The sequence below is a fragment of the Episyrphus balteatus genome, chromosome 3 (genome assembly GCF_945859705.1).
Source record: "Episyrphus balteatus chromosome 3, idEpiBalt1.1, whole genome shotgun sequence".
Taxonomy (NCBI): Eukaryota; Metazoa; Arthropoda; class Insecta; order Diptera; family Syrphidae; genus Episyrphus; species Episyrphus balteatus.
The window spans coordinates 96243358-96265967 of record NC_079136.1 but is presented as its reverse complement, the minus strand read 5'-3'; the positions used below and the strand labels follow the sequence as shown (position 1 = coordinate 96265967).

Below are 22610 nucleotides of genomic sequence, written 5' to 3'. Positions count from 1 at the left end.
AATTACAATTACCAATTACAATTACAATTACAATACAATTACAATTACAATTACAATTACAATTACAATTACAAATTACAATTACAATTACAAATACAATTACAATTACAATTACAATTACAATTACAATTACAATTACAATTACAATTACAATTACAATTACAATTACAATTACAATTACAATTACAATTACAATTACAATTACAATTACAATTACAATTACAATTACAATTACAATTACAATTACAATTACAATTACAATTACAATTACAATTAACATTACAATTACAATTACAATTACAATTACAATTACAATTACAATTACAATTACAATTACAATTACAATTACAATTACAATTACAATTACAATTACAATTACAATTACAATTACAATTACAATTACAATTACAATTACAATTACAATTACAATTACAATTACAATTACAATTACAATTACAATTACAATTACAATTACAATTACAATTACAATTACAATTACAATTACAATTACAATTACAATTACAATTACAATTACAATTACAATTACAATTACAATTACAACAAATTATAAATTACATAAAAAAACACTTAATTAAAAAAAATAAAAATACCTAATCTCTTGAGCCGAGATGTAAAATGCACTCATTTAAAACACACACACACACACAACGTAAACTAGGTAAACGTTCAAGAATACAGAAGGGAGAAAACGTGTTACAATCGTGTGGAATGATTATGAAATGAAACAAAACCAACAACGACCCAGTCTTTTCACTCAAATCATATTCATCGAGGTTAACAAATACAACAACAACAGCAACAAAATAAAAAGACAAAAATTCAAACTTCATTTGTTTATTGATCTCACTTAGTATGACTCGTGGTAGATATAATTTCGAAAAAAAAAGATCAAAATTCAAGATCTTAAAATATGCAAACATTTTTATTAACTTTATGACGAGACTTTTATGTTTGGCAATAGATTAATTAGTTGTGAAGATACAGTAGAAGTAGAAAAGTGAATATGTGGATGTGGAACAACCTCAATAACCTACCTTGTTTGTGTCTTCACATTACTCACATTGAAAGTTTTAGTTTTTTTTTTCTGCTTTTGAGGGGGGAAATCTGAATCTCAAGTTTCTCTTTTTCTTCTTGTGGATTTCAACTCAAATGGTTAACGTTTGTCTTTTGCGAAACAGAAGTAGAGGTGTGTTTCGTGTGTGATGTATAGTTTAAAGCCATACTCTGAGGCTAAAAGAATTTTTAGTGCTGAAACTTTCAAAGAAAAATTATTATTATTATTTGTTATGCAACTAGAGTGAGAGAGAGAGAGAAAGAGATATCTAGTTAATTGTAATTTATTTTGAGTTGTAACCTAAATTATGAGTGAAACAAAAATATATCAAAATTAAATTGTTCTTACAAGAAAAAAAACCAAAACATTAACTTTAAGTGAATTTATTTTTAACAACAATTAAACGTCAGAAATCTTAACAATGCGAGCTGTTTTAACAGGATTGATTTTGAGCCAAGTGTTCAGTCTAATAGTTGCAGTATGTGTACTGGAATCAGAGTTCGGATTTATCTTGAACTGCAATTTTAAAAAGTCTGGACTTTTTCGAGTGAGAAACTTGGGTGGATTAAAAGCCCATTTCGGACTGGGCTTTAGCTTTGGAGATGAGCTGGGTTTCCAAGAATCTCTAGGAAACCTCGAAGGAAATCGAAGACGAGCGTTAAATTATAAAACAGGCTTTGCCAACAAGGTTGGAAGTGCTTCACCAAAAATTGATACCCCAGTTAAACGTCAATCGGAATTAAACAGTGTTCGAAGCTTCAGTCACAGTCAAAATCATAATCACCAGCAAAAGCAAAATCTTTCATCAATGACAGAAGTCATGTTCCTACCACTTGGTGTACCCACATTCAGACCCATTCCAACAGTAGCAAGCTCAAACATTCGAAGATCGGATATGCTTTTACCAACAGGAACTACTGCAAGTACATTTTCGGAAATGCTACAAAATCAAGATAATGAAACAGACACTTTTCCAACAAATGATATGATAAATTCGTTTACTCATAAAGAAGCAATAAATGATGCCTTGAAAAATATAACTCTAAACATGGAAGACAAACCATCATCTCCAAATCGTCAAACTAAAATTGTCCAACAATCAGATTCTTCAAACAAAGTGAGTCAACAGAGAACCAAAGGAACATCGACTCAAGTTATGAATGCTCCAAAAGAATACTACCCATCTGGCTATGATAAGAATTTCGACGACAACTTCCGATCTAAGGTCAATCTTCCGGCAAACGATTTTACATGTTCCGAACAGAAATATTTCCCTGGATTATATGCCAATATTGATCTTGGTTGTATGGTCTTTCATGTGTGTGCTATTACAGAAGATGGTATTGTAATGAAGTCCTTCCTTTGTCCCGAAAGTACACTGTTTGATCAATCAATTTTAAAATGCAACTGGTGGTTTTATGTTGATTGCAACAATAGCACGTATGATTCAAACATACCAGTTGCAAAGAGTTATCAACTTATGAAATCGCTTTCTTATCTATCGAATATAACAAAAAATTAAATCATTCATAAAAACCAAACAAGAAAATAAAAAAAAAAAAAATACTTATGTTAAAAAAATTTAATTTAATTCATGATTTGTTAGTTAATTTTATTTTGTTGTTGTAAAACTGGGTTGATGTTAAAAGACTTTTCAGTTCGATTTTAATTATAATAATAATACTAATGGTTGTAGATTAAATTTTTAATTATAAATTAAAATAAATTATAATTTATATCCGATAGGACAGATAAAAAAAAATACCATTTTGCAAAACAAACATTCATCCATTCAAATAAAAAGTATTGTTGTGAAAGAAATGATGTTTTTTTTTTTTATTTTTTATTAATATTCAGGGCCGTTGAATTATGGAATTTCATATGATATTTCAAACAAGTTTCTGTGGCTGATGCTGTAAAATGCACGAGAAGAATTTGGGCTATCGAACAAAAATTTACTGACAATGTGTTGTCGATACTTAAATTGTTACCAAATTATGACTAAAAACTGAGTGCTTAGAGATTGACTATAGGTGACAAAAAATCAGTAAGAAACGCCAAGTCGAAAGCGCAAAAATTAAGCAGAAATTTATGACAGCAAATCGTTTTGTTTAGAACCTTAAAGAATTTGAAAAACGCCTCCCATCTTATACCCTACGAGCTTATTAATGTACAAGAAGTTTCTCATATTTTTTTATACAAAAAATAATTTTATGTAAATTAAATTAAAGCAAATTTTGGTCTTATATGATTAATAAACACTTTCAGACTTAAACGCCCGAAAAGTTATATTTTCAAAATTAAAAAAAAAAAAAAAAAATAGCCTGCTTTTAGGCGTTTTTACTTTGCACTCATGGGTGCACTTTTTAAATTGATTGTTTTTTTTTTTTTTTTTAACTTTTTTTGTGAATTTTGACAGCTGTCACTATCACATAGGACCCAATTATTAAAAATGAAGTGAAATTGCAGTAAAATTATAATGGAATTTTTGTGGCCTCAACTGTAAGCCATGGCATAGTGTCTAGACAATATTTGGTGTAAATAAATCGGTACGTTTTTCATGAAATTATGTGCATTATTATTAATTGACAAAAAAGAATACCCTTTAGTAATAGAGCCGAATTAAGCAAAACTCGATTTTAAGAAAAAATCAGTAGTAAAAAACAGGTATCTGAATTCCAAACTAAGAAATAGTTGAGAAGCAGGTCACCTATAACTACGGTGACCATATTTCTGGAAGCCAAACCCGGGACAGATATACAAAAATTCATTGGATTGTTTTGAAATTATTGATTTTTCAAAAAAAATTAAATTTTTTTTAAATGAGTTTTCATAATTTTTCCTTATTTTGATATCAAAAACGATTTTTTGGGAGCTTTTTTGTTGAAATCATTTAAGTCGTTTACGTAATCAAGAAAATGGTTTTATAATAATGTCTGTTAATAACTATTTTTAAAAAAATATTTTTTTAATCAAAATCGGGAGAGCTGCTTTTTAACATTTTAATTTTATTTTAAATGATTTTGAAATTGATCTTTAACACAACTTTTAACATGTCCTTGAAAGGCATAAAACTATTCTGGGTTATTTACTCTTCCATATGTTGTTCTTTATTCAAATCAAGGGGCACGGTAGTGCCCAGCCAAGTTCTCTAGCAACTTTGGCACTACACCCTTATTTACAGGAAACAACTCAGGCCATTTTTGACCCCTCTCCAACTTCTATACAAAATATGTCAAAAATTTCAAACTCGCTCCATTTGTTGAACTAGTCGAAAATAAACTCCTTACGAAATTTCAGCTACCTAGGATGAGTAGTTCCTGAGATATAGAGCTTCGAAAATCTCAAAAACCGTAACTGACTGATTCACTCACTTACAGATCATCAAAATTATGGAGAACTTCCCGTTATCGTAGAAACTAAAATTTTGCTTTTCGTTGCACAATACGCAGCTTAGGCAACGAAGTTCTTATCTGTGCTAGAATATATGGAGAGTTTTCGATTGTTTGTCACCTTCATTTATTTGCCCAGGCAATTTTTCTTGCAGAAAAAGTTTTTTGACTTTGGGGACTTAGAAAAATTTTCGTTTTGCTTCGTGTACTAGGCTTAATGCTTTATCCGAAAAATTAGAAAAATTTTAATTTCCAACCACTATTTTCTTGTTTTCCGTACAAAGTATTACAAATATTGAATACAAAAATCAGAGAATGTGCAAATAAGGGACAATCACGGGACAAATACCAAAATTCGGGACACTTATACGTCCCAGTTTTCCTAAATAAAAACCCGGGACAAGCTGTAGAAATACGGGATTGTCCCGGGTAAACCGGGACGGATGGTCACCGTACCTATAACTAAGTTGATTTTTAAATGAGAGCATTTTTTAGTTTTGAAGTAAGATGTATGTTTTATGACTACTGTTTTTTTTTTTTTTTTTGTTGAAATCGAGATTTCGCTAAAATCAAGGACCATTTAATTTGAAGGAGGCTTCAAACTTTTTTATTTTACAAAATTGCAGTCAGAATTAGCATTATTGACTTTGTTGTAGGTATCAGTATTTAAGTAAGAATAACCGTTTAAATGTTTTACTGTGCTCAACTGTGATTTAATAAGGCATAATGTATATTAAAAAATTAATTTTCAGTTCTTTTGTTCTTTCTTTTTTGAAAAAAACACTATTTGGATAAAATTACTTTAAAGCCTTTCGTCATGCAAAAAGACGGTACTCAATAACGTATTTATTTGTGCAAAAATGATGTTAAAGTTGAAGTTAAAAAGTAAAACAACACTCAAAAACTATTTAAATCTTATTTGAGAACATGATATAGGTACACTTAGATTGAACGGTTTTACTGTTTTTGTTTCAATAAAATTGATTTTTTACGTACGACAACTTTTGGGTACGGAATGTAGTATTCCATGCTTTGTCTACTTTTATGTTTATCCAAATTTTCCACCTCCGTTGCGATTTATTTATACTTTTAGGTTGATACAATTTTCTGGTTTTTAAAATTAAAACTTATTAAAAATTTAATTGACAAATTATTTTGCGTTCGATAAATTCAGCTTTGCATAACACAATTTTTATAAAACTTTGACAAGAATGTTTTCTAAAATATAGCAAATGGACATACGTAAACATTAAATAAATATAATATGCCTCAGACATTTTTATGGCCTTAGAATGACCTTAAAAATAAAAACTAATAAAATCTCAAAGAGCTCATTAATTTAAATTCCATTAAATTAAAAGTTGGCATTAAAAAAAGGCACACATTTGAAAATAAAATAAAATAATGTACTTTTTTTGCACTATTTTATAATTTTTAAAGCAAAATGTCACCGTTAATAGTTAGTTCATTAAATTTGCAACCAGTTCTAGCTTAGTTGTACCTGTTAAGATGTATGTATTTAATTGCAGTTTAATGGGGCGATTCAGAATAGGTACTCATTGTCTCATTAGTGTTGATTTTCATTTGGCTCTGCAAAAAGTTCATTTAATGTCCCTACAATATGTATTTATTTTTGTCGAATATTTTATAGACTTCTTTATTTACTTATATAACAAGGTTCTACGATGAGCTGAGTGTGAGTAGGGTGTATACTTCACTTATTTTTGTAACTAATAGGAATCAATAGTCAATCAAGTATGTGCAAAATGTTTAAAGCATTTTTATAAAAAGACAAGAAAACTTTTTAATCAAATTTTCAAAATATATCAAAGTAATATTAAAAAGTTGTAGACATTAAAACTATACAACGCTAATTTAGATAACACTGAGTTACAAAATAAAAATCATGTTAATTTTGGAAATGTAAGAAAGACGGTCTCCGAACTCTAAAAAACAGTGAAAAAATGTTGTACTTTGAGATTCAGCCCATAAAATCTGCACCCAATTTGGTGCTTGAGCATAATAAAAAAGTATTTTCAAAAATAACAAGAGAACTCCTCTGTTTACAACTGTAAAAAAATCTGAAATTGACCGAAAAATGGCTGAGTAAAAAATCGTTGAAATTTGAAAAGATTGAAAAACGGTTTTTTGAAGATAACTTGAGATTTTGAGGGTATACGACAAATTTCAAGTGCCGAAATATGATGTACTCAGTAATACCTAGAACCTCTGCTAGGTCATTTCCAAAGTAATTGACATGATTTTTATTTTGTAATACAGTGTAATTTTTTTTACATAATTGGTTCAAAAGGAAAAACAATTTTTTTTTTTGTTTAATTTTAATAGTAGAATGCTTAGTAGACTTGAATTTTATTTAAAACAAAGTATTAAATTTTCTATCAAATAAAAAAAAATAGGCTTATTTTCAAACAAAAACAAATTTTAAGTTTTGAAAACTTGAATAGTTTTTTTCGGTTAAAACTTTGACGTTAAGGCCGTGTGCGAATTGCGTTAAAATGTTGGTTAAAATTTCTACCACGATTAAAATTTGACGTTTGGTTAAAAAAGGGATTAAATTTATTTTTTTGCTGTGCGAATTGGGTTAAAATGTATTAAATGGGACTTTTTTCTTGGTACTACTTTAAATAAAATTGGTAATAATTTGAAAAAAAGATAAAACAAAATTACCCTCAAAAATGGTTTTTCTTATATTCAATTAACTATTTTTTTTAACAAACCCCAGTTGAAAATATATCATGTCAAATATTCTAGTATGAAAATGTAAGAAATTTTCAATTTCACATACTTTTTTTTTTATTTTATCGATAAATTCCCATTTCATTATGATCAAAAAGAAATTTATTAATTCAGTCTTCTAACACTAATTCGTAGTTCACCAGCTGCCAACAAAATAGAAATATAAAAAATAAAAAACAAACAAACAATTAGTAGATTTTCAATTTTTTAAGATGAATATTAATTTGAGGAAGTACTTTGTATTAATACTTTTAACATTTCTTAAAATATCAACGCATTATAACAAAAATAATTTCAAATCTATCTTGATCTTTCTATCTTGAGAAATGTCAAATTTTAACCACTTGTGTGAAATTTTACCTTGCTCCGCAACTGGGTAAATTTTAACCCATTTTATTCACCATGCTAGTGTCACATTTTAACCAAACGTCATATTTTAACATTTTAACGCAATTCGCACACGGCCTAAGATGGTATAGAAAAATTTTAGTTGCTATAGTAGAAATATGTATATTATACTTCTTCTTCTTCTTCTTCCTTTTTCTCGGCGCTGTTATGATCTCGATGTCGAGGGGATCATAACTATCCCACGTTACTGCTTCACACTAGTGATCCGCTTGTGGGGTTCGCCGGGTTGACCTCAGAAATCGGCGGCAAGCCTCCCGGTTTTGTATTGTTCCATTTCTAAGGCCAACTGAATGCTGGTGTTTTTGCATTTGCTTGTACCAGGAGTTTTTAGGCCTACCTTTCTTTCTATTTCGAAATAGAAATATGTATATTATACTATACTTACAAAAACAGAAATAACAAAAAAAATGCATTTTTGAAATCGATTTTTCTATAGATGGCCAATAATGAGCTGTTTTATAAATTTTAAAGATTTTTTTAAATCGACAAATTAATATTTTCTATATTGATGAACCATTAAAAAGTTATAAAACTCCAAACTTAAAAACACAATCTTTCCCATGTAAATCATATGAGAAATAGATACCTATTTGCGATGCGGCAGTACCTAATATTAATATTAAGGGCTGTAACTTTTACAGTATATTTTTTTTCGTCAGTTCCAACAATATTTTCGATATAACTATGAAGAAAAAAAAATATTTTTTTTTTTTAATCAGTCTAATATACATAGGAAATTCAAAACTCTCCATTTTTATAACATTTTAAAATATTTTACTATTTTTGATTAAGTTAAAAATGAAAAAACAAAAACTTAGTTTTTTTTGGCATATTTTTTTATATTTTTGATTTTATGTAAAAAATCATTTGAAATAAAGTTGTTGAAAAAAAAAATTTCATCCACTATTGCCATCTATTGCAATCTAATCCATTTTCCCTTTATTTTTAGGTACCAATAAATGCCGAATTTCGTCACTTATTTTTCATTAAGAACATTGTGTTAATTTTGTTTTTATTTACCACAAATTGTACCTCCATTTATCAAATTTAATTACTTGGTTAGCAACTGAAAAGGAAATTCCCATAGATACATATTTATTTTGACCATGATTTGTTCGGTTGAAATATTTACACAAAGACAAAAATACTTCCCATGATTTGCGGATCAATGGTTTTCAAATAAAATCTTGTTCACATAATGTATTTATATTGGACAAATTTTATTGTGAACTCATATTTCAACATTCAGTTTAATTTGAATAACAAATATTTATACAAATATTACAACTAAAATTGATTGATTAGTCAAGCCCAAGAAATACATAAAACCTTGAATTGAAAACTTCTCTTTGTCATTTTAATTTAATATGCAATGAAAGAGACTTGAATTTCAATAAAATATCAAACTTTATTCGAGAATGTAGCATCAACAAAAGTGAATGTGCATATATATATTTCTCAAGAAATGAAGATAAATCGATTTCTTGCATGCAAAAATAGAACTCTTAAATAAATCTATAAATTATATTCAAATTATAACTTTGAATATTTGAGTTGATTCAGTTGTAAAATGTTCAATACTTTAATTACTGGTTAAGGTCTTTGAAAGATTGGATAGAAAAAAAATATTTAATTCAAACAAGAGACAAGTGCAATTCAAGTTGTGTATTTCATAGTACATACGCTCTTTACCTTTGTTGTAAATCACTCGAAGTGAACAGCAAAAAAGAATAAAAAAAAAGGAAGTGAGGGCAAATAAGTTAATAGGTATAATCAAAGTGAAGATAAAAGTGAACATTGTGTTAATGGCTTCAAGGTAAGATGGCGCCGAGCGCAGTTGTGCTCGTTTCCAGACGATAATGGAACAGTGGTAAATAATGCGATTGATTGGTATATCATAATGCATATGATTATAACAATGGCTTTGAAGAATTTAAAAGTAAATCGAAAAATGTTTATATGTAAATATGTACAAAATATGCACTCGGCTGGTGTTGGAAAAAGGAGCATTTTAGGTTTTTTTTTTTAATTAAATATAAAAGAAAAAACCTTCTTAATTTACTAGGTTGGTACCTATTTAAGTGTAATCACAAATCAACAATACAAATCTTTTCATAACAAAATACATATTACAAAACCTTATAAACTTCATTTGCATTTTTTCCGCAACTAAGCAATTTTTGTGTAGGTACCTTGTCTGTTTTTATTCTATGGATCGGTAGCTTAAAACCAAATTCAACACCTTAACATATTTTTAGCGGAGTTATTCACGAAAATGCATTTTTTGTGATATTTTGGTTCTAATCGAATATCTAGGCCCCAGTAAATAAAAATGCAATCCGTTCCTTATAATATTTTCGACGATTGTATTTAGATAAGTAAAAACAAAATGGCAGTCAGTTCAATCAAATTCTAGATGCTTTTTTCACTTCAGATTCTAAAACACTTTTTCGCTCTAAAACACTTTTTCGCTTTTTTAATAATTTCTTTTATTTTTAAAAACAATTTTCATTTTTTTGTTTTAGATTTTGGGTTGTTTTCTTTTGCTGTTTGTTTGTTTGTTTGAAATACAATTTTTTTTAGGAAAAAATTAAAGGCTTGGAATGGTAATGTATTATATGCATTTATATAAATAACTTAATGAAAAGTGTATTATATTTTATGAAAACAATCATACAACTTTAAGAAAAATTCATACTTTTTATGATTTTTTTCATAAAATTTAAGCAAAATTTCATTTAAATTTTTACGAAATTTATGAAAAAAATCATAAAATTTAAGAAATAATCTTAAAATGTAAGACACTTTTCTTAAACTTTATTCTTAAAATATAGCAAAAAAAAAAGATTTAAGAAATAATTGTATATATAATAATTAAATTGTATGAATTTTTCTTAAAATCTAAGAAACTTTTCTTACAAGTACAAAAAATTTCGAATTCGTTTATGAACAGAATTCTTAAAATTTAAGAACTTATTCTTAAATTTTAAGAAAGATTCATTCGCTTATGAATTTGTTCATAAAAAGATTCTTAAATTTAATGAATTTGTACATTGGCTCATTTCCCATGAATTTTTACATTACAAATTCATTAATTTTATGTACCTTTTTGGTTCAGTGTACTTCTAACTCGAATTAATCTATGTCAAATTTCATACAAAATTAAAAAAAACTCCTTTCTTTCTTTAAATTCATCTTTTATGAACTTTTGAAAAGCCTTACAAATTTCAAAAAGGCAGACAACATTCTTTTAACATAATAGATCAATCCAACAAATTCTTCTAAAATCGCATTCTCATTATATCTAGGTACTACATCGACGTACGTAAGGGTGATGACTTGTTTGTTCCACTCACTGCTCAAAACATTTAATTTTATTTTCACACTTAGCTTAACCTTAGTTAGTTTTTTTTTTTTTTTTTTTTATCTTGCTACCACCAACGCAGCGTATCGTTGGAAACACGTTTATATTGTTTAACTCTCGATTAACTTTTCAAATGTTTCTTCTTCTTCCCTTAGTTAGTTCACACCAGTTAAACTATAGCCAACAAGTTCCTGAAACTCTAACCGAATTCCAATGATGGCATCGCCAAGCACCGCTAAACACAAAACAACAAAACCCCAAACACACACAATACGATGAAGTCGAGAACGGAGGCGATACCAAATCTAGGAAGCAAATAATGAAAACGACAAATTCTTTTAACAGTAACAACTCGACCGTAATTTTATCGCAACTGAAATGTTACTTTGGTCTCTGTGCGCTCCGCTCTTCAACTTCAGCTCCAATTCTGAGTTGGCGTTGGATTAATTTAATGGATCCTAATTTTGAAAGAAATTCCCAGCACATTCAGCCGGCGCGGATGGCAGCGACGGCAATGGCGGCGGCGTTTCTTTGAGCATGAAATAGAGTCCGCAATTGCGTTGCCAATTGTACAAAATTCTTGGTTTTGAATTTCAAGCGCGTGATATGGTATTGTTAAAGAGAAAGGATCTCAGCATCAACTAACAACAACGGTATACCACCATCACGATGGTATGGTGCTTCGCCTTGTATATGGAGAATGTGCAACTAGCTATATAGGTAGGGTTACCAACTTTTTTAAGAAGGAATAGAGTATATTTGATCTCAGAGACGACAAAAAAGAGTACATTTGAAAAAAGAAGAGTACCATTCATTTCAAGTCTTGAAAATGTATTTTTTGGTACTTCTTGCAGTATATAACAATATTTTTGTTATTTTTAAAATATGTGTATCTGTATAACCCTAAACGGGCAAATTCAAAATTGATATAAATTCATGACCCAAAATACTCTCTCAGTGAATGCTGAAGTTGTAAGAACAGATAGTATATAGTTCACAATTTTTGCAGTTACCAATATAAGAAGCTTAACTCGAACAAAAATACCTTGATTTTTTACAAGAAAAAATCTAATGTTTTGAGGTCTTAAACAAAACAAAGTAAAATAGAGAACAAAATTTGAATTAAAAATAAATTAAACTAATATTTCTGAAAAAGTACAGAATCCTTTTTAAACATTTTACTTTAATTAATATTTAAAACTGTTTTTTTTTTTTTTTAATAAAGGTATTAATATTCTAAAAATTTTTTTTATTTCCATGAATTATATTGAAAACATCAGAAGTTACACCAGTTCAAACATTGGAAAATTAAGAAAATTAGCATCAGTTGCGTTTCATATTTTTCTATTCAAAAAAAAAAAACAAAGTTTAATTTTTTGAAAAAAGCTTACTCCTTCCTTTGATTCAATTTCATTCCAAAACAAAATTAAAAAAAAATAAATTTTAAGTCTGACTAAGAAACAAACAAAACAAGTAGGTCATACTAAAACAACGACCAAAATTATAGTGCTTTGTACTCTCTAAATCACAATTGTTCATATTTAGTTATTATAAGGTCGAATATTTTAAGCCTCGTTATCTTTTTCATTCAATTATCTTTAGAAATATGAAAGTTATCCACCAATTTGTAAACGTTAAGATGTTTATGTGGTGGTACACTTAGCCTTAAGTAAAAAAAGATTATTTTGACGTTCTCTATCAGAGTTATAGATTATAGAGTACAAACACGTGAAATAGAGTACAATACTCTTTTTTAGAGTACGGTTGGCAACCCTATATATAGGGTGTATACAGTTATAAGAGTAACAATAACTTGGGGATTGGTTACGTTGGATTCCTTTGGTTACTTTGTGGGCTTTGTCCGCCAAAGACATTTATAAATCTCCATTCTAATGATCTCAGGCCATAGTTGGTTGGTTCTCTATGGGAAATAGAAGCCACTATCGTTGACGACGAAGTCTCCGGTGTAGCCGTCGTCGTTGTCGCCGTCGCGTCGAGTCGTCTAATGTTAAGTCGTGACTGCGGTAATGATTGTTTACTCATGGCAACGGAGATGCTTTGTTGGAATTACTCAAGATTATATCTGACATTTGGAAGTTGCAAGGCTTGTTTGTCCTTCTGGAAAGTTGGTTACCTTTTGCTTGAAAATGTTAGAGTTCCATGAGTAATGAATTGTGCAGACATTCGTGGTGAATTTTTTTTTTTTGTTTTTTTTGTTTGTCTTATTGGCTCAACAAGGTGATTTGTTAAGTTTTTTCATTGTGGTTTTATCTAAATGGCACATTGTTTGTCACTGTGTGTGGGGGTTTTGACACTTCACCCTTTCACTTGGTATTTAGGGTCATGAAAACTTTTTTTCAATAAATAGCACGAAAGAGAAATCTAAAATCATTAGCTTAGTAAGATTAGCATCGACACAATTTGCACAAAAGTATATAGAAAATTCTTCTTGTTTTTATGTTACACAGTGTCATAAGAGAAAAAAAACTTATAGCATAGGTATGAAAAATTGAAATAAACGTTTTTATTCTTTAGAAAATTCTAAATCACCTCTTGGAAGTCAAATGAGAGCAACTTAAACCTGAATCCCCCAATAGAACTCAAAATATATGAGTCAAAAACACAAAGGTTTATATATGAAATTTCAAGGTCTGAAATGTTAGAAATTCAACTTTGATTTATAATAAAAATTTCTTGCTTAAATATTCGCTATAGGGTATAGCTATCATTTATCGGTTCATGATTAAAATGTTTACACTTTAAGAAACTTTAGTATCATGCGTCAAGTTTCTTGTGACAATTTTGTTAGTTTATACATTTTAATACTATTTATTTTTTTAATAAAAAATGTGCAAAGAATATTATGTATATAAAGAATATTGTATCAGTAAATTTGAGGTGATAACGTTATAAGAATATTAAAAAATTATTTGTAAAAAAAGGATTCGGTTGTCTTGGGATTCGAACTCCAGATTTCTGGTACAAAGGCAACAGTTTAACGATGTGACTCTATTATGCGTATTAAGGTGGTCTTCAAATTGTTTTTTGACGAAATTCCACGGTGGATGGCCATCAAATAGTTCTAAACAGCGCAAAAAAAAAATATTTAATAATTCGTATAGAATTATAGTTGGAATTTCTGCATGAGTTTTATAAATTATAATTATACAAAGTGTCCCAAAATGAGATAAGAAGATTTTGAGGGATGATTCTTGGGTATATTCTAAGAAAAAAATTGTTCTACAGTAACTCTCTATCTGCAAAGTTGATACCCTTTAGCGATGATTTAAGAAAACGCTTACTTTGGTATGCCTTTACTCATGTTAATGTTAATAACTCCGTTAATACTTATGATAGAAACTTCATTAATGTCTTGATTGTTAGAAGAAATGCTATTCTTTGTAAATGTTAATATCTTTTTTGCTCAGATATTAACTTTTAAATGGAATTATTTTCTTCTTACCCACGATAGGTTAAATCTCTAAAAAAATGTGTTTTTTTGCTTTAGTCAAAAATGGGTACCAATTAAAAATTTATTTTTGTAGTTTAAAGCCTGAACTACATCAAAAAGTCAAAAAAAGTACAAAAAAAGTAAACACGATGTTTTTTCTTCTTCCCCCTAGTAGCTTGTTTGTATATCTCTCTTTCATTTTAAAAAAGTATTCGATTCAAAAAGCTTGGACAAGACGAAGCTTTCAATTTTCACAAAGTTTTAAAAACAAATACACTCAAACTAAATTGTATATCCTTTCCGTAAGGTAGCTCTTCGATCACATAGTTCCTTACATTTTGCGAAAAAAAAAGCTCTTTTGACAAACAATTGAAATTTCAAATACAGTCGATTCCCTATAAGTAGTACTTCCTTTAGGTGAAGTTTTTCCTCTAACTCAAATTTTTTAACCGTTTTTAATGAAACCGCCTGCAGCAAAAAGATTAAATAGATTCCATTTAGTCGAATTTCCCTCTAACTCGAACCAATTTTCGTGTCCTGTGACAATTCGACTTAGATGGAGTTGACTGTAATTTGTTTATTTTTTCAATTTTTTTTATTTGAAATTTCAAAACTTCAAAAACAAAAGAGTTTTTTTAGTTAATTTTTTACAATAGATGTCAGGTAAATATACATGTGATTTTTATATTTTGAGCTTTGTTTACTTTTTCGTACTTTTTTGACTTTGTGTTTGGATGTAGTTCAGGCTTTAGTTTATTTCTGTTTAAGACCTAGTAACAACAATTATTTAAAAAGTTCTTCTTGATTTTTCGTGCTTGATAGAGCCCATAATAAATTTTTAATTCGTACCCATTTTTGGCTAGAGCAAAAAAAAAACACATTTTTTAGAGATTTTACCTGGTGCAGAAAAAAAAAGTTTTGGAACAAACTAAAACTGTAATAAATTCTAAATTGGTTGTAAAAAAATCTTTCAATTCAGACGTAGTTTGGCAAAGATAAGGCCAGTTAAGAGAAAAGAAAATTACCTCATAAGTTTTTCGACTTAAAATGACCTCAGTAATCCATGGTTTTCGTTTAGAGCGGTGACTGTGGGACACCCTGTATACTTAGGTATCTTACAATTGACACCAATTTTAACCCCTAACCTTATAAACTTTGTAACTTAACGGTCGCCCCTTGGAATAATACATTGTGTTTACGGAAAAGAAGGTTTATAAAACCTTATTACTATAACTGAGGACAGAATTATTTCAAATGATAAAGAATCTTACCAAGCTATCTACGAGTATTATACCCAGTATTTTCCATTTTCAATTAAATTTTGTGACAAGCTCACCTGAAAAAAAAAAAAAATAATGTTATGTTAGTTATGAAAACAATTTTTCAATATGCATTAGTCATCTTTTTAAATTAAAGAAAAGGTACAATAATATTAATGTTTGTAAGTCTTCCTAAGGAGGAGCAAAAATGGAAAACAGAACTGATTTTTTTTTTAATTTCTGTTGGGCGGTAGGAAAAAAAGAATACTTAGAAATTTTGAAAAATTGGCGTATCTACTTAAGAAAGAGGGCAAAGAAGTTACTTAAATTAATATTTTTGTATGCAAATTTGTTTATGTGTAGGATACACAAACGCATTACTGCGTTTGGTATCTTGTTACTCAATCTTTACTCATTTTCCTGGTGGGTAAAAAACAATAATTGTCATGTTATATGTTTCTATTCAATAGATAACCCAAACAAGCACGTACCGCTATTGAACATTAAAATCTCCAACTGTTATTTTCAAATTCTTTGTGACCATCTCTCAATGAAAGAGATAAAAAAGCAACATAAACTTCCTATTCAGGCAGAGATTTAGTCGTGTAGAATTGTTCCCATAAGTTTGTTCCTACATTTTTGTAAAAACCATCTGGTTTCTGCCTCGCAACGTATCTTCTCATATATTTTGTGACCAAACAATAAGCATCATCTAGCTTTTTTATATAGATATAAAGTGACTAAAACAAAATAAGCTAAGAATGTCATTACGTATCATCAACAACACCATCATTAGGAAAAAAAAAAAGCAACAGCAGCATTTATGGAATCAGCATCATCAGCATCATTATTATGTTCATCATCTTAGTAGCTGATGATGCTGCTGCTGCTGTTGATGCTGCCAGTTGCCAGCTAAGAAATGGAATTGGGAACACCATCACCATGAATGGAATGCTGCTGGACTGTTATTGTAGAAGAATTCCCAGCTTCTATTTTCATTCATTTTTTTTTCTCTACTCTATTCTATTTCTTTTTGTCTGCTTTTTAGCTCCTCTTGTCTATTCTTCCCGCGAAACGAATATCACAGATTTCTTCTGCACGTTCCAGCCATTGTTCTACACAACAACTGTACAATACCACCCACTCTCACTCTGGTAGTACACGCTTTAAAATATACATATCTCTCAACAGATAGTGTTGCCTCGCTGCGCTGCTGGTTCTCTGTTTCTGTTTGGTGTTGTACCAGAAAGTGCAGTGGGCGCGGATGGTGGATATCTCTGGCATCCTAGGAGAGAATGTTTCAGAATCCATTAGAGAGTGCAGCGGGATATCAAAAGAATTTGCGACATTTAAGTGCACTTTTGTGCACCTATCTCATTTGTCTGTTTGATTTAGTGAATGAATGGCTGGGCGGTTGTTTGGTTTTTTGAGTAGAATTCCTCTTTTCCTCTTATTTTATATACATTTTTTTTTTGTTAGCTTTTACCTCTTGGGGTTGCATTATCTTTATATCTTTGTATACATATATACTCTACATCTTGTATAATGTATGTATGTATTTTTATTTTAAATGCTATTTGGGTTAACTGGGGTTTTCTATTGCTCTGTGCAAAAGTCGCATAATGGAAATGCACGCTCATAGATTAAAGCGGTAATGTGGTTCTTAAAATGTTAGCTTTGTAGGTAGGTAAGGCAACTTCTTTTAACATTTTATTAACGAGAAAACTAAATTATATGAGAATTTTTAAGAATAGAAATTAGAACGATAATAATAATTGCTACCTTCAAAGTTTAAGTATTAAATGGAAGAAGGGAGTAATCATTTGTTTCCATTCTTTAAAAAAAAAAAATAAATAAAACGTGAGATCTTTGAAGTCTAAAAGCTTGCTGCAGAGTTATTCGATGTATGTGAAAATTTCAGGCGACCCCGCGCAAACATCTGAATATTGTGGCGGATTGTATTTGTCAAGCTGCGTGAAGCCAGAACTGCGACCTCAAAATTTTTGAGCCAATCTTGTCTTATTCGTTTGTCTACCGTCTACAAAAAATTCTCGTTTGTCCACCCTTTAAAAAAATTTTACAGCAAATACATTTTTTTCATAGGAAGTCTGAAAAATGAAAACCCTCTAAAACGCTCAATACATACCAAATTTTAATCGTTTTTCAACTCTCCGTTTAGGAGACATTCAAAATTCCCCCAAAAAAAATACGCATACACCACAGTGTACCTCCTGAAAATTTCAAAGTCCCTAATATACTCAAAAATATTTTTTTTTTCAAAAATTCAAACGACAATAAGATAAACTATTGTTTACCTTGAGAAATGAATATAAAAAAAAAAAAACAATCATCGTTTGTCCACAAACATGGACAAACGAATTAGACAAGTGTGGTTCAAAAATTTTGAGGTTACAGTTTTGGATTCACGGAGTTCATTTTTCACTGTCCTACACCGTATTTTTTCATCAAAAGCACCTCATACATGTATTTTTTGTATAAAAGTTGTCCCAAAAGTTAACGTCGAAACGAAAACGGTCGATAGGGTGGGTGGTGACTGTTAGGTATCAGAAAAATAATTTTAAAAAATCGCGATTTCCGGTAAAAAAAAAAGACCGAAAGCATAGGTTTTTTTTACTATTTTCATTCATAAACCTATGCCAAAACGTATTCTACAAACTATTACCTTTAGAGTACATATTTTTAAAGCTTGCTTCATCTTTTAAAAAATCAGCACTTTACCACTTCTAAAAATACAAATACAATTCTGAAAGGGTACAAAAATTAAATAATATAGAAAAATTACATAATATAAAACGTCGGATTTCTAAAGTAAAACATTGATTTCCGTTGTTTATGGAATATTCTCAACAATGTTATACCATTTTGAAAAGAGAATTGAACACAACAACTTTAAAGGTAACTTTTGACGAAATATCGTAGTGCATTTTTTTTTACACTACGGTTCATTAAGTTAGGGTAGGGTTGCCATGCGTCCGGGTTTTCCCCGGACATGTACTCTTTTTTGGCTGTGTGGGGGACGTCCGGGATAGTTTCTATCAATTGTCCGGGATTGTACTCTTTTGAAGCCTTTAAAAATCTTACTTTTTGTATGCTACTCTTTTTCCCCTCGTCGGGTCTCCACTTTGCTGTTGGTGAGGGGGCTTACGCTCGAACCTCAAGCAGGCTAGTTTTCCCAGCTACCAGCTAGGGTTTGAGCAAACTAAGAGAGGCCCACCCCTATGAATATATGGAAGAATTAACTAAATGAATACAACCATAGCGGGGATATACGCTAAACGGTCGGTAGAAGTCACGGCTGCCGGCTTAGGCTTTGCTTCGCGGTCTCAATACCGAGAGGAGGAGTCGCCAGTGACAACATTTTTTCATATTAACTTTTACTTTTTATCTCACCTGCTTATATCTTTTCTTTTATCTTTTTCTTTTTTCCTTTTTTGTTTTCTTTTCTTTTCTTTTTCTTTATTTTCTTTCAGAACAAAAACATATAAGCAGAGAAACGAATTCTTAACTGATAGTATCATGGAAAATACTAAGAAACTTCAGCTAACTGAGGAGGAGGAGAATTTACTTCTCGATCCGTTCTCAAACCTAGACCTATGGAGGACGGAGCCAGCGCGATAGACGTCGATGATAGCGCCAGCATGATATCATCCGTTGCGAGCTCCAACTTCTCTAACTCGTCAAGGCGGAGTAGAATCTCTACCTGTAAGAGAACAATCCGGAGGTTAGGAAAGCTGGACTGGGACCAGATGTCCGAGGATGACAGAATGAGGCTGCACAATGCTCGTGCCTTTATGGACAGGGAGGGCTTGGGAAAAGCTAAACTTATCCCAAACCCCCCCTCTTCAGAAATTCCGAGTAGTAAGACCGTGATGGGACCACCTGCCCCCCATGTTTCAAAACAAGGGAAAGGGGACTTCCCATCTACGTCGGGTGCTACTGCCTTGATAGCAAACGAGCAATCGTCTGGAAAGGACACTACCGACCTGATCGTGAGGACACACGTCGTTGCGTCTGACACCTCATCTACCAAAAAGGTCGTATCATCTGGTGGTGCGAGTGATAAAGTAGATGGAAAAGGCACAAATGTCGAGGGGATGGATAAAATGGGGTGCAAGGATAACTTGGTGGGCCGTAGCCCACAGGTTACCCAAAACACCACCATCGATTCCGTAACCGTAAACCGTATGACCAAAGGCCAAAAGAAAAAAACGGACTTGATCACGCGGACACACGTCGTTGTGCCTAGCCTTTCATCTGCCGAATCAGTCCTACCGCCTGGTGGTACGACTGGTCTGGTCGGTGAGTTAGACAATACTGTCGAGGGAAAGGGCAAAGTGGGGTGCGAAGCTAACTTGGTGGGCCGTAGCCCACAGGATAACCGAAACACTACCACCGAACCCGACCCCGCAAACCAATCGATCAATTCGACGTTCCAGAGCCTAGCTACGGTCATACGCAAAAAGACCAGGGCTAGACCGATCGATGAAAGCGAGATTCGCCGCCGTCAGAATCGAAACGCTGAGAAGATTGTCCGTCGCTTTGCTAAGAGGACTCCCGAGTCCCTCACGGCAAAAGAGCGAGTAGCACTGGACAAATCACAACAGCGTTTACGTGCAGTGGCAGAACAGGGAATTGAAAGCACACCTAGCACCTCCAAAAGAGCTAGGAACGATGCTAATTCACCTACCAGCTCTTCGCCTAACAAGACGAAGAAGAAGTATAGAACCTCTCAGGATAACGTAAAAGGTCACCACGTCGCCATAGCTGACTATGGTAAGCCTACACGTAAACTGACTGAAGACGAATGGCATCTCCTTGAACTAAGAATCCTGGAGCAAGTCAATGAGGCTATCGTCAAGAGCTGGACGGTTCCACTCTTCGGTAACCTTAAGACTGTCCATGGTTTCAAGGTGATGTGCTGTGAGAATGACGTGACTCTCGAATGGCTTCGGGAGTTCTTGCAGAAAACATCAGCTCCATGGCAAGGCGCCGAACTACGTCTCATCGACGTAAAGGAGATAAAAGATCTCAACAGACCTCTTGGAAGGCTGTTGGTCAAAGGCCCGACCCTTCCCAGCGAACGGCTTGAGAGATACATCCTATCCCTGAATAGTGATCTCTTGAGCAGAGAATGGGAATGGGTCAAGTGTGAAAGAACGAATGATGGCACCGAAGTGGTGGTGAGATTGAGTCACAAATCTTTACCACTCCTGAGGAAGGCTGACTTTAAGGTACGCGTTGGGATCACTAGGTGCAAACTTAGATTGATTCGCAACGAGAGAAAACAGGTTAGTAATGCGTTGAACTTAAACTTTATTATATAAATGGAATTGAAAATCTTACAAATCAATCTTCATCATAGTAAAGCCGCAACTGCTAACCTTGTCTACCTAATGGAGAGTAGACAATACGACGTAGCCCTGATACAGGAACCCTGGGTTGTAAGAGGGAATATCAAGGGTCTACAATCTAAAGAACTACTGCTGTACAAGTCAAATCTTGACAGTCAAAATAGTAACCCTAGAACATGCATAGTAGCTAAGAAACAGTTTAATCTTTTTCTTCTAACTACTTACAGCAACATTGACCAGACTACGGTAAAACTGGAACGCGATGGGCTTCCAACGCTCATCTTCTCTTCCACCTACATGCCGTATGATAGCATAGAAGGACCACCGGCAGATATCACTAAAACGTTGATATCTTTTGCAAGTAAGAACAAATTTGATATCATTTTAGGTTGTGATTCTAATTCACATCATGTGCAATGGGGAAGCACTGACATAAATACTAGGGGCGAGTCCCTCTTCGAATATATTATCGAAAATAACCTTGTGGTAGCTAACAGAGGCAACACCCCACCTTTGTTACAAAAACACGTGAAGAGGTTCTTGATATTACTTTGACGAATAACTCAGACACTTGCCTATTAGAAAAATGGAAGGTTTTAGATGAAATCTCTTTTTCCGACCATAGGCTAATAGAATTTTATATCCCTGATGCTGATAGGCACAATAAGCCCTTTAGGAATAATAGGCGTACCGATTGGCAGGTATTCAATAGGGAAATAGTTAAGAACCTCAGTCCCCTGAGGACTGATAATAATCTAGACCCAAATGGCTTAGATAAATTCACAGGAATTCTACGCGATGCATTGGACAAAAGTTGTCCTCTTATTACCGCGACGAAGAAAAACAACAAACCACCCTGGTGGACAGTTGAGCTCAGTAACATAAGAAAAGAAACTAGAAAACTTTTCAATCGTGCTAAACGCACTAGAGCTGAAAGTGATTGGGAATCCTACAAAACCAGTCAAAGAAAATTTAAGACAGAAACTCAACGAGCCAAACGATGTTCTTGGAGAAACTTTTGTAGTACTATCGAATGTACAAATCATTCGGCAAGACTAAGGAAGATCCTCTCCAAAACAATCACTCCTATAGGCTCCCTAAAAGGGCCTGATAACCAATGGACTGAATCTTGTCAAGACAGCTTAAAACTCCTGGTGCAAGCTCACTTCCCAGGTAGTAACTCTGAATTGGAAAATGTTTCCACAAACTCTTTGCACTCATTTTGTGAAATTCCTAGAGAAATTATTACGAAAGAAAAGTTGATCTGGGCCATCAACTCCTTCTCTCCTTATAAATCTCCAGGCCTGGACGGCGTCTTCCCCTTGATGCTGCAAAAAAGTAGTGAATTCATTATTCCATACCTGATCTCAATATTCCAAAATAGCCTACAACTGGGATATGTCCCTAAAACATGGCGTGAAGTCAAAGTTGTCTTTATACCTAAAGCTGGTAAATCCAGTTACACAGAACCAAAAGATTTCAGACCTATCAGTCTAACTTCTTTTACACTCAAAACTCTTGAAAGATTAATC

General features: G+C 31.8%; 2 protein-coding genes across 7 annotated transcripts in view; one reads left to right on the top strand and one right to left on the bottom strand.

The window, feature by feature from the left end:
* The window catches only part of LOC129914753 (furin-like protease 1), a 354485-nt gene that overhangs the window by 222287 nt on the left and 109588 nt on the right, over positions 1 to 22610 (bottom strand). Inside the window, exon 2 of one of the 6 annotated variants that reach the window (XM_055994113.1) lies at positions 1056 to 1275. The exons of 3 other annotated variants lie outside the window; for them this stretch is intronic. The gene's annotated coding sequence lies outside the window, so the exon portion shown is untranslated. Of the gene's footprint in view, positions 1 to 1055; positions 1276 to 15718; positions 15762 to 22610 lie in introns of those variants that run through there. 2 more of the 6 variants (XM_055994118.1, XM_055994112.1) reach the window with 2 other exon arrangements.
* On the top strand, positions 1465 to 2728 carry LOC129914756 (uncharacterized). The gene has a single exon (XM_055994121.1). The coding sequence runs from the start codon at positions 1497 to 1499 to the stop codon at positions 2595 to 2597; it is 1101 nt and encodes a 366-aa protein (XP_055850096.1). The 5' UTR covers positions 1465 to 1496; the 3' UTR covers positions 2598 to 2728.